The sequence below is a fragment of the Ambystoma mexicanum genome, chromosome 3p (assembly GCF_040938575.1).
Source record: "Ambystoma mexicanum isolate Mex_15411 chromosome 3p, UKY_AmexF1_1, whole genome shotgun sequence".
NCBI lineage: Eukaryota > Metazoa > Chordata > Amphibia > Caudata > Ambystomatidae > Ambystoma > Ambystoma mexicanum.
In genome coordinates, this window is record NC_090925.1 from 24844758 (window position 1) to 24862038 (window position 17281).

Consider the following 17281-nt stretch of genomic DNA (forward strand, 5'->3'; position numbering starts at 1 on the left):
TGCCCTCACGTGATCACTGATATGTTGTAATCTGAGATGTTGAATGACATTTTCTTTCTTGATGTATTGAAAACTGGATAATGGGTTTTAATGTGAATGGTTAAATGTCTTATTTGTCTTCAATAAGTTCAACCAATAAACATTATTATTTTGGAAAAAAATGCATTAACGTTCCCAACCCAGTTTCTAAGATGGGTGAACCCCTGTGCTTCTTGGGAACGCTGTGGATTGTAACCCAGCTGCGTTTGTTTTTGCAGGTGGCAGCTCGGAGGATGGTTTCTCTGCCATCAAGCTTACAGCTTTGGGAAGACCTCAGTTTTTGGTGAGTACAGCATTGTTAATAGGATGGCATGATTAGGCTATTTTATTCTTTTTACAACAGACCTAGCTTTGGGAAGCAGCAGAGTGCTTTGCAATCATAGGGGGGAAGAACCCAGTGAGGAAAATGAGAAACCAGGGAGCTGACCACAGGGGAGTGCAGGCAATTTGGCAGCAAGGAATCTACAAGCAACCTGGTGTGAAAACCTTGCGCAAGCAAAACACCCAGTCTCTGGTAGGGTGGGGGAGTGCAGGGTGTGTGGACCTAGGTGTGTAGTTGTGGTCATACAAGATGGGGGGATAATTTGGTAGTCTTGTAGCTCCCTCCTGCTCTTTCTTCCCCCTCTGGCCTTTTCCCTTTCTTCCCCTCTGGCCTTTCCCCTTTCCTCCCCTCTGACCCTTTCCTCCCCTCGATTCCTCCTTTCACACTTTGCTCTTTGCAGGTAGGTAAACACCATATTGTATAAAAAGGAAAAAGTGGTTTCTCTTTTATCTGACAATAGTGATGAATTTCGTTGGGATGTTGGTTGGATAATCAAACCTCTTGATGTGATGTTTTTCCCAGGGCTTTTGTGCGTTGTCGGTTTTGGGGGTACCTTTTGCATGCTTTTTTAAACCTTTTTCTAATTGGGGCCTGCATGTGATCTCTATTCTGTTGCAACACAGAATAGGCTAGATTTTTATATGCCTTGGGTTTGGGGGCATTTGTAACATTCTTCAGAGACTCCTGCCCCAGTTGGGCCAATTTGTCATGTGATCACCTCCAGGCTTCTCTGTCCTCCTAATGTTAATTGCACTGCTTGTCAGATCTGTTTAAAGCAGTCTGCACCTCTGGGGTCTCGTTGCAGTTGAAACTGATGAACCGCAATATAATTAGCAACAAATTATATGGGGCAAACACACCGTCGCTCCAGACAAGTCTCAGAACTAACAGAAAAGTAGTGCAGGCAGGACCCTAAGTGTTTTAACTGCTACCACCTCCTACAAGCATGCACCACCTACAAATGTTGCCTTGGAAGCAAAATAGTTGCATTCTACCCAAAACACAGCCGAAGGTGCCAAATCCACTTGGAGTTGTTAAAATTCGGTATAACTTGCTCCATCTGTGAATTGTCAACCTTCTTTAGTTCTGTGCAACCAAATTCAAACTTTTTATCAAGACTAAATTAAGAAAATAACCAGCATCCTTCATTCCAATCCAGAGGCCACTGCGCAGAAAGGTAACAACCCAACTACTAATGGGGTGGCCCAGATATTGCCTTCTCCGACCTGCTAGCAATGATACCTATAACTGTAACGGAGGCCAAGGCTATTCTCTCTGCCTCAATCTTGCTGGCTATACAGAAGAAAAGGAATGCATAGATGTATTGACCCCTTACAGCACCCTGCCCTAAAATGCATATATTTGACTTTTGTCCTGTATGCTCTTAAGGGTGGGTTACTTCGCTTATCAAGAAAGCTTCCCTGGATCATGAGGTCTGTTAAGAATATCATCCCATCACTAACATGCTTTTCCTTCTTAACATTTTAGATGAGACTGCAAGCAAACCGCTTCAGATTCACATGGAGGGAAATGAGCTGCTTAGTGATTGGCAGTTAGGGTTTCAACCGTGCATAGGCCGTGAACCTGCCTGCCTTCCTAGTTGCGGAAACACATGTTCTCTGAATTGTAGATTGGGTTAAAGCAGGACTGCTTATGCTGCCTGATTTGTCCTCTGCCTTTGACACTCTCTACCACTCACCCCTGCTTGAGTGCATAAATAAAGTAGCAAGAGTGTCAGAGAAGCGTCTGAGGTGGTTGCTTTATTCCCAGGAAACACTTTCATGGGTTAGACCGGGATCCTTTGAATCCCATATGGAAATGGCACACTGTGGTGTCCCCCAGGGTTCATGTAACCCCCCTTTCCTTTTCAAAGTTTGTTAAACTCTGATATAATGTTCTGGTTGACCTGGGTGCCATCTTTAGAAATTGGACTAATGACACCAAGTTCATCTTTTGCTTGGAGAATGATTGTGAATCTAACATCTCTGGCATATGTACACTGTTCAGGCAACTTGAGAAATGGATGAGGGACAATAGGATCAGCCGCATTTAAGATTAGACAGATCCTGCGGGCTTCCACCACCCACACTTTGTCTAAAGTTATAACAAGTTAAAGGTTTATCACCATCACGTTTCCTTAGTCCTGTACAGCAGTAATTGAAACCATTGGGTGTAGTCTCTAGATTATCCATGGGCAAGCTAAGTGATCGTCACTACTTGCGCAAGTTACCATTTGATGTTATGACTTGGTTGTCGTAAGCTCTCTATGTAACTGTCACATTCAACATTATGAGAGCCAAAGAATATTGCCAGTCCCTTAATGCAGGAATTACTCCACACCTTTTTTTAGTTTACTGAAGCAACAGAATGCAGCTGCAAGAAGTCACCAATACTCCAAGATAGGATCGTATCTCACAAATTCTTAGGATATGACACTGTGTTCTGTAAGGGAAGGCTTGGTGTCATCAATGAAGACCGACGCAAATGAGACACAGTTCAAGGGTGTTCATTGAATTTTAAAGGGTTGGTTAAACGCCGATCTAAACCAGAAGGATGGGAGCAAGCTACGACCATCAAATAACGCAGGCCTAGTAGTCTCTTAAAATAAAACGGCCTAATCTAATAAACCTATTGCCAATCCTTGCTTCTAACCACAAAATGGTGTGGGACAGTACTGTATGCAAAAGAAGTGTTCAAGCAACAATATTTCAAGACAGTTGAGCATTTGGCCTCCATTCCCCACACTTTCAGCAATATCCCGGGACAAGGCAGCACACTGGTTCAGCTGGTCTCACACCACTCTGGCAAAGTCTTCAGGAAACAAAACGGATTCTCAAAAGAAACATCTTTTCGAAACACAGGCTTTCTCTGACTTGAAAGTTCACTTTACTTGTCAAAACACAAGGTATTGCCTTTTTTCCCAGTGATTGCTGGTACTTATAGTTCCTTTTGTTACTCAGACAGTTCAATATCTCAGTATCGGGCCCTTCTGTGCCAAAGTCTCTTTGCCATTCAAAGTCTCTTACTGCAGAGGGACGGATGTAGCAAACAAAACACAAAGGTTACTTTCCTTTGTCAAGATTCCCACGTTTATTCAGTTCACAGTTGGTCTCCCTCATCCTGACTTGGACCATGGATCCCACTCGCCGGGGCTCAGATGCCTTTTCACGCAATGTTCACAATTTGGTCTCGCTCATCTGGGCTCGGACCATGGATTCCCCCTAACCCCCTCTTCGATCTCAGATCCCTTTTGACACCAGATTCGAAGACTTTCGACTGCGCAGGATGTTGCTTGACCCGTCGCAGGACCACTTCGATTTACAACTCTTTCACTTTCCCTTTTGGTACTTCTCAGCTGGATACCTTACCGAGACCTTCGATTGGGCACACACGCAGTGCCGGACCACTGTCTCACAGCTTTGCTCTTTTGGGCTACAAGTCCCAGAATGTACATTTGAGGCTTTGCTCCCACTTCGCCCAATACAGGCACTTTTGGGATTTACACAAAATTCTTGACCCAACAGGTTATCCCGCTTTAGCTTCCCTCAAGTCGCAGGGTCTCCATCTTTTACACTCGGTGATGAGGTGTTAGGGGGTCCTCAGTGGGGATTCACTTAAGGTCTGGGTCCCAGGACCTGCCCCTCAACCACCTGGGTTTCTGGAATGCACCCAGGGAGCCAGCACTGATTAAAACACTACCAGGAAAGTGTAGCTGGAGTTTACGTTCCCTGGGGCATGGTTCCCCTGTCACACTGTAGCCCCCTTTGTACTTGCAAGCCTCAGTGTCTTGGCAGTCTGCCCCCCTCCCCCTCCTTCTGGCTTCCGAACATTCTCCCAGCTTCTGACTTCTCCTTCTGGTCTTGACTGTTCATTCAGCATCCCCAGCTCACTCGGTGTGTGTTAGGCTGGCTGACCTTTGTGAGTAGAGTATGTATGAGTAGGTGTCCCTGCCTGCCTGACTGTCTGACCTCATTATCGGGACAGCATGGAGACTGCCCGTAATAATCCATTCCCCATTGATTCCTATGGGTAATCCGCATGACTCCCTTCTGCCTCTTCCTCTCAGTAGTTGGACTTCTAGAATGGAAGTAGGGATTGTGGGATTTGTCATTTTTCTGAGGGATCATACAAAAACTATATAGGTTTTTGTCAGGATAAAGAGGTTACATGTATTGTGGTGGGTGAATGGATTTTGGGTTCTTGTGATTTTATAGATGGTTTTAATTTCACTGGTAGTTTTCTCCTATTTCTTACAGAAAGGTACTGGGGTATCATTGGACAATATCCCAGGACAAATGAGGGGATATTGGGTAGGGGTTTATCAGAGGGGGAGGAATACCATGTCTCGCCCGAGGGCGTGCCTCCCTTAGTCCCCAAAGACCACCTGCAAAGGTGATCCTCCCTCGGACCCCCCCATCCCTGGAATAGCCTGTACCTGAAAAATCACATTAAATGGCTCCCATTTGCCCTCTGACAGCCAGCACCTGTTGTACTTTGATCATTCCCTGCTGTTGGAGCTATATATGTTTATTACGCGCCTGTACACAAGTGTTTCTAGACGTGACAAGATGAGGGAGGGTAGACCGAGAGAGGACAAAACAACCTTACTAGGCCTGGTCATTCCGATTGTGCAAGTGCAATATGCAAAAGTGCAGGGGGGAGGGAGAAGGGTAGTGCCAGGGGGAGGGAAGGTGTAAGTGCAGCCAGGGCAGCGTGGCTCTGGTTAAGTGCAAGGAGGCAGGGGACTGTAAGGTTGCAGAAATAGCCATTAAATGTATAAAAAAAAAAAGCATACAGGTTGGTCAGCAGGGTAGAGGGAGCGAAAGCAGAAGCAAAAAGGAAGGTCTTGAGCTGCTTCCAGAAATTCAGGTGGTCCAGCTCAAGCTTGAGGGGCAGGGAGGCCATTTCAGAGGGAGGCACCTGCAGAGGAGAGAGATCTACCCCCCCCCCCTCTGCCTGGAGAAGCGCCTGACCCTCTGAGCTGGAGGTGGCTGAGCGAAGAGCTGGAGAAGGAAGGTGTTTAAGAATCGAGAGTTGGATGTAGTGCGGGCTCTGGCCCCAGAAAGCCTTGTGGACGATGCAGAGGGTCTTGAACTTGATCCTTGCAGCCAACGGGTACCAGTGGAGAGATTACAGGGCTGGATGGTCCCTGGGCTAAAGGCCAAGGACAAGTCTTGCAATCCTGTTCTGGATTAGTTGCCGAGGGTGGAGAGTAGAGGAAGGCAGATTGAGAAAGAGGCTGTTGCAGTAGTCCAGCCTTGAGAGAACCAGTGCTCTGGAGACGGTGAGCTTCTAAGGGAAACTGAGGGAAGGAAGAATACCTCTGAGGAGGTGCAGCTGGTAGTGGGCCTTTTTTGGCAAGGTCCGTGATGTAAGAAGAGAGTGGAGTCGAAGATGACACCAAGGTTTTTAGCCTCGCAGGAAGGCGGAGGAAGAGGGCCCAAGGAGGGCATCCAGTGAGGGCAGGGAAGGCGGGAGCAGCGGGGGTCACAATGAGAAGGATCTTAGTCTTACTGGCATTAAGGCAGTGATAGTTGGAGGCGCATCACTTCTGAATCGTGGATACAGTCAGGAATGAGCGAGAGAGGAGAGGAGGCTGAGGGTAGCCTAAAGGAGAGTGGAATGGTATCCAGTCAAATTTTCAAATACATTTTCGAAATGCCATTTTGTCAAATGCTGAAAAAAAAATCAATGTTTTTGTTTTATTTTTGTTTAGTTAAGTGTCAATGAAAAAAACGGGAGCTTGGGGGGGACCCCAATCCCCCCCCAATTACAAAAAATAAAACATTCGAAAAAATATTTTTTTCGGCATTTTGATGTCAAAAAAATGGCATTTCGAAAATGTGACGTTCGAAAAAGTCGCTATAAACCGAGTGGAATGTCATCTGCATAGCACCGAAAGTTAGAGAAGGTAGAGATCGGGCGAGCCAAAGGGGCCAAGTCGACATTAAAGAGCCAGAGTGAGAGGTTAGAACCCTGCGGAGCACACGTGTGGAGAGGGAGTTGGTGGAGAAAAGGGACCCACGATAGATCTGGGAGGGACGGTCCAGGAGGAAGGAGACCACCAAGTCAGAGCCTGATCCGTGATGCCCAGGTTCTCGCGGAGATGATTGATCAGGATGGCATGATTGAACCTCTCAAAATCTGAGGAAAGATCAAGGAGGATGAGGCCAGAAGGAAGTCTAGAATCGAGTTTGGGGAGCAGACACATAATAGTTAATGCACAGAAGGGGTAGACGGGTACAACGCAACAGTACAAAGGGTACCCCCAGCGGGACTCTGCAATGCACTGGTACGGTCAAAACTCCCAACTGGCAAACTTCACTTTCAGTGGCTGTTCAGTGTTTCAGCTCCTCGTGTCTACCGCAAATAGCAACACCGCAGTTCCTGGCTGTTGCGATGGACTTTCCTTGCTTCTGGGGTCAGGCACTCTGTTGAGTGGGCTCAGGCTCGGTCAGTCTTGCTTCCTGGGAGTCCGGAGGATCTTCCTGAAGCTCTAGGCCAGCTTAAAAGCAATGCACACAATCTGGTGTTCCTCTCCCTGGCTATACAGATTCCAGCAGCAACTCTGTGGCAATTCAACCAGCTCCAAGATGGATGTCCAGGTGGCTTACTTTGGAGTTGATTGGTCCCACCAACTCAAGGGGAGATGTCGTCCTTGCAGGGGCTTCTCTGTTGATACGAATTTGGAGTTTCAGCACAGCACCAGGGCTTCACCGCGCAAACCAACGGTCCAGGAGTTGCAGCAGGCGTCCTCTTCAAGTTCTTATTTGGTTCCTTCGTCCAGTGGTCAACTCTGCCTTCCAAGCAAAAAGTCTCGCCTTTTATTCAGTTCTCTCCCATTAATTCCAGTCTAGGTGTCAGTCACCCAGTAGGGTGGCTGTCCTTGCCAGTCATCCGGCCAATCACCACAGAGTGCATTTGGGTCTACTAGGAGACTAAGCACAGGGAGTTTCGGGCACCTCCCTCACTTCATGCCTACTCCAGACACCTTGGAGCCAGAGACGGGCTTCACTCGTGAATCCCGCCAAAGGAAAAGCGAACAATGGGACCAGCCCTGGTTTGGCGCGCAGAGTAAATCTCAAGAAGGACCTTTCCACAAAGAAATGGCGCAAAAAGAAGACCGGGCCATTTTGACAAAAATGGCACCCATGGGTGCTTTACAGCAGCTGCGAACGCAGCCCACGGTGAAGGCACACCACAGTAGTTAAAACGAAACCACTGTCACCAGCCATTCAGTGAGAAAAGGGTACCATAAACATGAGAAGCTAGACAAAGGGGATACTAGGTAACCCCTCCAGCACCCTAGTGTAAGATGGTGTGTGCTGGGTCTAGAAAGTTACAATCTTAAGTAAAGTCAATTTCACTTTACTGCTCTTGAAAATAGTAGTTTATCCCAGAGAAGGTATTTAAACCTTTGGGAAATCCGGAAGACTTCCCTGTGCCACTGCAGTGAAGGTGCTGTGTGACACAATGTCAAAGATGACTATGGAGTTTGTCACACTCCACAACCAATAGAAAGTGTTCGAAATCGCATTAAAATACGAGAGAGTGGGGAAAAAGGGCCACACTCTCCAGGTTAAAAAAATCAAGTCCCCAAAATCCAGCAAAGTTGCTGGGGGTCTCTAAGGTAAAGGGAATTGGCACATTACATAACAGCGGGGTCCTAGAGAGTGGGAGAAAACCTAAAGGACACAGTTCACAGTACAATAGTAACCACAAATGAGGGGACCTAGAGAAAGACATAAAACACGAAGTACAGCTAACCGCTGAAAGGGGAAAGCCTAGGATTGTGCTGGGATGGAGTACGTTATGTCAAACGGTTAGGTGGAAGTATGGGCAAAGGCAGGGACGTTTAGTAAAGAGCAGTAGTGGCTGCTCCGCCTCCCTGCATCTTTCTTGCCTTTCGGATGCAGAGGGTGGTCGGCAGCTTTGTGCTATCGCACTGCGCCGCTACCCCCTTCACCGCCAAACACCTGCATCGCACAACACTGCAGGCTTGTCCTGCGAGGGCTTTGCCGCAGAGGGTCCTGTAAGGAACTCATGGTGGCAACTGTGAAGGTAGACCGAAGTGATCACAGTTCAAGGGTGTTAAACTGCAAAAGTGGTTGAGATGACCCCCCAGCACGAGACAATAGTTCCGCCTTCAAGAACCTCAATGGCCAAGTCTCTCTTCCTGCAAAACATCTCTTGCCTTCGAGGGTCGGAAAAAAACCAAAAAGTTCTTTTTACACAGTATTTAATGTGATAATGGATCGGCCCCATGTCCCCCGCTTCCGGGTGCAGATCCTTCTCTATCTGCAGCCTCGCGCTGTCGGGTTACCTTTTGGCTTTTTCTTAGTTCACAAATCTTAATGTCTTTTTAAACAATTCTTTAGGCTTTGCCTCTTTCTGTCAGCATCACTCTGCCGGGTTCACTGTTGCCAACTTTATCAAGGACTTCTGGTATTGGCAGTTTCCTCAAACCTGAGATTGACCAGAGTCTCTCGAGTAAGCACCCATATGGTGTCTGATCCCTCTGCAGCCTTTTTTCCCATTATTCTAACAGTTCTTTGAACTTCCCTCAAGTTTCTGCTTTGCAGTTTTCGTTCAACATAGTTTTTTTTTTATTTATTTATTTTTTTTTTATCGGTTCTCCCCTCGACTCACCGGCTGTGCTGTACTTCTTGGTTTTTCAGCATATCTGGAGTCAAGGCCAGTACCACGGTAGCAGGCGCCTCCCTCAGTCCTGCTTATCAGCATAGGCACGCTCCGTCTACCGTTGACATCTGCTGCAACACACTTGAGCTATTGTCCACGGGCTTACCTTTCCTTCTGTGGAGGTTTTCGGGAGCCTGGGTCGGAAAGGGCAAGGGCGTATCGCCTTGTCAGCCTCTTTCTTCGCTGCCTTTCTCCTCCTTGAACTGCTGTGCCTCGATAGCTGTCTCATTGTGCAGTCTGCCTTGCTCATAGTGTGCTTTCGTGCTCCACCTTTATCTATTTGGGGCCACCAGGTGTGATTCTGGTATTGCCTGACCCTTGTGTTGTGCCATGTTGGGTAAATGGTTCGATGTTAGTCCGTTGTCTGTGGTGGTGAGTGTCCTGTCGGGAAGTGGGGCAGTGTTTCAAAATATCCTACATGGTAGGAGGGGGGGGGAAAGGTGTTGAAAGAAGGGGATACTGCGTCTGACCCGTCAGTGTCCCACTTCCACTACTGAAGGACCCCTCCCCATCCAGGTGACCCTCCCTCATTGTTTCACCCCCAGGAACTGGGTCCAATAGCGATGGCTGTGTCCTGGTCACCTGGTTGACAGATCCCTGCGGTCTAGCTAAGGAGGCACCTTCCAGTTTCTCAGTCTGATCCCCGGCACCTGTGTTGCACAACACAGTGACTTTGTCCTGTTTTGCTTGGATTTCTTGAACTTGTAGTTTTCCTAAATTTCAAACGGAAAAGAAAAAACTACAACTCCCAGGATTTTAAGGGAAAAACACAGCACTGGATGGACTTCTCATGTGTGGCCACAGGAAACTTGCGAGCTCTGTGCAATCAACAGGTTAGCACATTTCAGGGATTCTCTTCAGTCCTAGCTGCTAGGCAACCGAACATGTTTGAGGAGATTGTTCTTGGTCTTAAACGATGATCTATTTATGAATATTCACATATTCTTCTCTGCCACTTCTCCTGCTTGTTCTGAGGAGTTGTGCTTCTGACAAGGGTTTCTAAAATGACGCAGGGAGATGGGTATCTTTTTAGATTGATTTGTTGGGGTTTGTGTGAATTGAGGTTTAGGCCCATTGACCTGGAGCAGCTACATATTTGTCTGCCCTTTTTTAACCTGTATGTGAATGCTTTCCCAGGTGACGAGTGTGCAGAAGCAATGCTACACCCATGTAGACCTGTCGCCCTGAATCTGAGCAGCTTTGGCATTCTGATGTACTAACATCCCTTGTGAGTCGGTGCTAATTGAAGAGGCCATTGGAGAGGTTTGCAAGCAGAACTTAAAGACCAAACATTTTCTCCTCACTTTTGCTTCTTTGCTTCCTTTTTGTCATAGCTCCAGTTTTCAGAGGTGCTGATAAAGTGGAGACGGTTCTTCCATCAGCTAGCGGCAGATCAAGGCAAGATTGGGATTGCAGCTGTGGATATCGTGCTTGAGGTGGAAAAGCTCCAGGTCAGAAGATTTCAGTTTACCCCCTTTTCATACTGTGCATTTGCACCTAGGAATTTAATATGAAGTCACTGCACAACTTGCACATCCCCTCACTTTACCCAATGATTGAGGGATCTGGTGTTTTTTTAATTCTGTTTGATTTTGTGACGAGGGTATTAGAAACAGTAATTCAAGCACATCACTGGTAAGAAATTAAGTCGACCCATATCTGAAAAATGCAATATTACTGTCTCAGCCCAAAGTCTGTATCTTAATTTGTTTGTGTACGTTAATATAGAAAAAATGGAGAGCAGTTAGGAATGTCCTTTACCTCCTCGCCACCCTTCTACAAATTCATATAAACCTATCTCACGGCCCCATATTTGAAGACTCCTCTTATGTCGCTTCTCCTCTTTAGCAATTCAGCTGCTGCTTTATAAGACAAACCTTCAGTTTCGCTCAACCTGTGCTCGGCTCATCCCATGCATTAAGAATGATAGATAAAGATGGAAGATATGCAGCCCAAGCGGGCAGGTTAGTGGAACGTGCTCAAGAGAGAAATGGTCTCATCAGACGCTATTGCTGAGAAAAGGCTGTTTCAGGAGAGGTTAAGGAGGAATTCCGATTAAATCGCCATCCGAGTCCAGTGCCAATTGGGCGTGCTTTGGGCTTGCACCGCCAGGCTGCTCTGATTTGTGTTGCAGTAAATGCAAGAATTAGAACAACCTGACAATCTTGCACCGTTTTATCTCCCAACACCTGGTCTCTCATGCATACACCTATGTGCACATTTATCCTTCGTAAGGAATCCCAAAATAGACTTGCTTGCAGGAAGACCCTCCTTCCTGTATCCCATTAACCTAGGGCAGACTCACCCACCATACCTAAAGTGGGCAGTGGTGGGGTTAAGCACTGGTTGTTGCCTCTTGGCAACATGAAATGCAACTGATCCGGGGTCAGATGCCACCCATATAGAACTGTAAATCTGTCATTTCTAGTTGATCAAACAATGTCAATTCCTTAAAGGATGTTATCTCTCCGTTGTGAACCATGTTCCCCAATGACACACAACTGCCTTCCCTCCTTTTCTCAACGCCCGAACCCCGAATACAGGTGAGAAATATGGGTAAAATGCATGGGTTCAAATCCTAGTACAGTCCGCTATGACCACTCAATATTAAGCCTGGTGGCAAGCTGCGACACTCCTTCCCCAAGGTCAACCCATGAATGCCTTGATTATATAATGGTGAGCTATGGTAGGGATTGGAATGCCTCGCGCTCTGCCTCTTAAGATATAATAAACTAGTCGATAGAAAGATATAAGTTTAGTGTTGTCTTGCCAAATTCTTCCAATAGAAAGTTTTTTTGTATTCTTGGAGTAAGTCAGCCGACACGTGTTTCGCCCTTGGTCATCTTCAAGGCCATTGCTCATTCCTAAACATCATAGTGACCATATCTGGCTGTGAAGCCCCTTTGAGATTCTATTGCAACAAATCTTGAACTATAAGACTTTATTACTTTGCCAACTACCCTCCTGTCCGTATCCAGAGTGCATCCCTTTCCTTTGTGAAACTGCCTGTCCTGTGTGTGACTTTACAGTGTGGGTTGTAATTGTTGTGTGCTAGAATTGTCTGTTGTAGTAATAAAGTTGATCATTTAGACCGTTATGATTTTACCGTAGTTCATTTTGCCACAAATCCAATTTTGCAGTGGGCAAAATCATACCAATCCATGCCCCCCTCCCACTCCCAATACATCCCCACTTACCTTTCAGCATCTGCTTTCCATCTGAGCCTGCTGTATCCATTCCGTCCCTGCAATGTGGGTCAGAACTGACGCAGCAGGGTCCCTGTGTTGGGTTTTGTTTTATTTTAAAGTCCCCTGCTTCCAATGTCCCAGAAGCAGGGCACACCCCCGCAAACCCCATTCCCCTTTTTCGCTATAATGGTCCATTCCCCTTTTTCACTATAATGGAAACCTATGGCTCAGTTGACCATTTCTTCTTTTTTTTTTTGAACGATTATTTCATACAGTCTGAATTTGGTCAACTGGGCCGTACAGTTGGCTTTTTCTGGTCATATTGGCCAATTCCAATATTTTTATACAACCCTGACTGCACAGTCCCTTTATCACTGGGTAATAATTGATTTTCGCTGTGTTGCAACTAACCAACAACCTTGCTGAGATAAGCCCGCTGTTCCGTCCATGTTACCAAAACTGGACAAGTCTTATAATTCTATTCCAATCTGTTTGGATCCCTTCTGGTGTGCTAGAGATGTGGGGTTGATTGATGGTGATATTCATCCCTGGACCATTGGTTCCCCTGGAAGTTGATCGGTCAGTTTCCTAATAGGTCCTTAAATTTGGAAGGTCAAGGTTTGCATTAATATTAAACCTTAGGAGCTCTGTCACTAGGATGAGGACCCTCCACCCTGCAGGTTACATAGAGCTTTAGCAGAGGTGGAGGGGGGCTCTACCCAATGAGCTGCCTTACTGATCTTGGATTCTAAAATTCCTGCAAGTTGCATAGTCTGCATTAATATCAAACCCTTAGGAGCAATCTGACTAGGATTAGGGAACTCTGCTCTGTGGGTTAAATATAGCTCTAGTTTGCATCGCCTCAACTTACTGAGTGATCAGAGACTCTGTGATGCGCTCTCATCCCTCACCAGAGGTGCTTTAAGCCATTTACACCAATTAGTGACAACCACAAATAGCCTTTCGAGGGGATTGGGTCCTCCGACTTATTCCATATCTGACAGTAATCATCACAGCTATGCTGCTTCAGAAAATCTTTTGGCGTCGATACGCTGTCCTCTAACCTCCTCCGACGGCTGACGTCACCAGATGTTCTAAGTAGGACGCACGACGCCCGTAGCCTCAGTTCCGTTCGGAGATCTCGGCGCGCCTCGACTCTGTGGAGTTTTTGTTCTTTCGGTTCTTCGAACCGGTTCGTTTGTGTAGTATATGTATGGGATGTCTTCCTCTTGAAGCCCGGACGCAGGGTGGAAGAAGAAGTGTGGGGACTGCGGGTCCAAGATGTCGGTGACGGACTCGCACAACGCCTGCCTCTGGTGCCTCGGGGAGGCCCACGACACGGATGATTGTGTCGACTGCCAGTCGCTTACGTCCAAGGCTTTGCAGGAACGTAAGAAGCGGTCGGTCGGTAAGGTGTCCAAGCCCCGGAAGGTGAGGTCCACTGGGCTTTCGACGGACGATTCGAGGGGCGACTCTCCGCATCGTAGTCGTAAGTCTAGGGGGGGGGGGTCTCGGTCCCGGAGTGGGTCCCGCCACTCCTCTGCCTCTTCGAGGCACACCCGGAAGCGCCGTCATCGGTCGCCTTACCCGTCCGAGGACTCTGCCCGTCGGCGGGTTTCTTATCCCACCAAGCGTTTCTCTCCGGAGGAGTGGGCTTCCTTCGGGAAGAAAATGTTGGCGATTCTTGAATCGCAGGGCTCCAGTCCGTCCGCGTCTCAGAGGGGTCGGTCGTGACTGTACTGGAGACACCGCTTGTACACCTTCGGGCTCGGGTGGTCGGCACCATTCATGGGAGAGGTCCCGCTCGGACAAGGGTAATCGTTCCAGTCATGCCCGTTCCCGGTCCTCGAGCCCGTGTGCACCTGTGAAGTCTTCGAAGAAGACGTCGATGCCGGTGGCGCCCAGGGTGTCGAATGACACGCTCAAGGCTCCGCCCTCCAGGCCTGTGTCGAAGCCGTCGATGTCGGCGCCGCGCTTGACGTCAATGCCGTTTCACTCGATGCCTGTCGAGGCTGTGGTGTCGGAGGTACCCCGTGGCACGGGGGAACCACCTAGAAAGGCTCTGGCCAAGGCAAAACATGTCTGTCTCCCTTATTCAATGCCCACTTTCCAGCCTATGGATTATATTTCCGAGGTGGAAGAGGGTTCTGAAGATGGGTTGGTTCCGGACACAGAACCTGATGAGATTCTTTCTGGTCATAGCCAGATTGAGGACCTGCGTCAGTCACTGCATGATGCCAGTGGTCTGGACACCTCTCCGGAGGTGTTCTGTAGGCTTGAGCCTGGCACCCATGCCGAGTCATCGTACCGGCACCTTATGTTGAGAGTCAGACTACTTGGGGTGGTCGGCGCCCCCAGTTGATTTTGTGCAGGATAACCTTACGGATATCCTCGATCAGGGTCCACCCACTGACCCGGTACTGCCATTCCATATGGCTCTGCAAAGAAGGGTGGCAGCGGCTTGGACTGCTCCGGAGAGTCTCCCGGCAGTGGGCAAGTATTTGCCGCAAAAATACCGCCCAGCCAGTAGTGACCCCTGCTACTTGACCACGCACCCCACTCCAGAGAGTTTGGTGGTGCAGGCGGCTACGGCCCCAGCTAAACAGGCGTTGTATCCTACCGTCCCTCCTGAAAGGGACGACAAGCGTTTTGATGGCTGGGCGAAGAAAGTGTTTTCTTAAGGGGGTATGGCGCTTCAGGCTGCCAACTCCGTATGTGCCTTGTCTCGTTTCACGCACACTCTGTGGAACTGTATTGTGGCTGAACATATTCTCGAAGGGGACAAACGGGATGGTTTTCTTGCTATTATTCAGGATGGCAAGGAGGCCATGTGAGAGTCTGTTCAGTCTGGTTTGGACATGGCAGACTGTGTCAGCCGGTCCATGGCGGCAAGCACCGTGATGCGCAGTTTTACATGGTTGAGTAAGTCTGGGTTTGCTCCTGATGTGCAAGCCAGGCTCCTTAACATGCCCTTTGATGGTGAACATCTTTTGGCAGCAAGGCTGACAAGAGCCTTGAGAGGTTGCCTACCTCCAAAGCTGCAGTGAAGTCGTTGGGCGCTGCAGTCCGCCAACCTCTGCCTTTTCGTCCTAGGGGACAGCAATGGAGGGGAGGTTCCTTTTCGTTATTACTCATCCTTTAGTAAAGCGAGAGGAGCTGCAAGTCAAAGGGGCAAACGTAAGAGTGCCAGAGGTGGAAAACAAGCTACTCAAGGTGCCAGGGCCACGCGTGCAGTTGTCTCTTTGCGCTCGGGCAACGCCGCAGCCGCTTCTGCTCAGTCACGAGGTTCTGGTGATCATAGCCCACGGCTACTGTCTTCCTTTCCGGCAGAGGCCTCCCGACAATCCACCACGGAATCTCTCTTTGAAGAGTCCGGATCCGCTCCTTGCACAAGAAATTCAATCCCTGCTGGAGAAAGGCGACATAGAACTGGTGCCTGTAGCGGAGAGGGACAAGGGATGCTATTCGCCATATTTTTTGATTTCGAAGAAAGACGGGGGGGATTGAGACCCATCATGGACTTGAACAAACTCCTCAGGAAGGACACGTTCAAGATGGTTACTCAAGTCCTCCAGGACGCTTATTTTCATGTGCCGATCCATCCCAAGCACAAGAAGTACCTGAGGTTCGCGGTTGGCGACTCGCACTTTCAGTTTCGGGTCCTGCCATGGTAGTGGTGGCAGCGCATCTCGGGAACGGGAGATTCATGTCTACCCTTACCTGGACGATTGGTTGATCAGTGCACGCTCTCCCGAGCAAGCCCTGGATCATCTGTCAGTCACCTGCCACTCCCCCCACAAGATGGGCTTCTCCCTCAACTTGAAGTCCCATTTGACACCAACTCAGAGGCTCCAGTGCTCGACACGTCCCTGGGGCTGTGTTTTCCTCCCCAGGTGAGGGCTCATCACATTCAGCAGATGGTGCACGAGTTTCAGCATGCCCAGAGTCTCCCAGCGTTCGAGTTCTTGAGATTGCTCGGCCTCATGGTATCCTGCATTCTTCTGGTGCCAGAGGCCAGGTTGCGGATGAGATCTTTGCAATGGGCACTCAAGCTCCAGTGGTATCGGTCCTCCGGCAGGATGTCAGACCCCGTTTAGGTGCCGCCCTCGGTCGCCCAGGACCTTCTGTGGTGGCCGACTAAGGCAATCTGATGAGGGGGGCTCCAGTTTGGCTACCCTGGCCAGAGGTGACGATCATGACGGACGCATCCCTCACGGGATGAGGAGCTCATGACAACGAGTTGACAGTCAGCGGTCGTTGATCTCTGTCGGAGTCCAGACTCCATATCAATCTGTTGGAGCTGAGGGCCGTCAGGCTTGCCCTGAAGGCTTTTCTGCCGACTTTGCGAGGAAAGAATGTCCTGATCCTGACAGACAACACAGTGGCCATGCACTACCTCAACAAAAAGAAGGGGGGGGGGCAGGGTCTCTTCCTCTGTGCAGGGAGGCGATGCAGCTCTGGGTCTGGGCCATCCAGCAGCAAATGTCGATCTCAGCAGTTCATCTGGCCGGAGACGAAAATGAGACGGCGGACGCTCTGAGCAGGCAGAGCATGATCTCTCACGAGTGGGAGCTGGCTCAGGAGATTCTCCTGGAGATCTTCGCCCTTTGGGGGACCTTTCAAGTGGATTTCTTCGCCTCCAGTGTCAACCGGAAGTGTGAGGGGTTCTGCGGGAATTTCCTCCAAGAGGAGCCTTGGGAGATGCGTTCATGGTGGAGTGGTCATTCCCACTGCTGTACGCGTTTCCTCAGGTCCCCGTCATTCCGCAAGTACTGCGGAGGTTACGGAGGTTCGGTTCCTGGATGATCCTCATTGCTCCGGCGTGGACCAGGAGGACGTGGTACCCGGACCTTCTGGTCTTGTCCATCTGCCCTCTGCGTTGTCTTCCCTACCGAGACAATTTTCTCTCACGGGAGGGGGGGTCAGGTTCTCCATCCAGAGGTCCGATCCCTCAACCTTCACGCTTGGTTTCTGAAAGGTTGAGGTATAAGGATTGGGACCTCCTTGAAGACGTGATGGAGGTGTTGTTTTC

The 17281-nt window shown here is 48.8% G+C and overlaps 1 protein-coding gene across 1 annotated transcript in view; it reads left to right on the plus strand.

The window, feature by feature from the left end:
- The window catches only part of PRODH (proline dehydrogenase 1), a 283848-nt gene that overhangs the window by 97993 nt on the left and 168574 nt on the right, over window positions 1–17281 (plus strand). The window contains exons 5-6 of the mRNA XM_069650361.1: window positions 258–322; window positions 10396–10512. Of these exons, the coding sequence (XP_069506462.1) occupies window positions 258–322; window positions 10396–10512 (182 nt within the window). The remainder of the gene's footprint in view (window positions 1–257; window positions 323–10395; window positions 10513–17281) is intronic.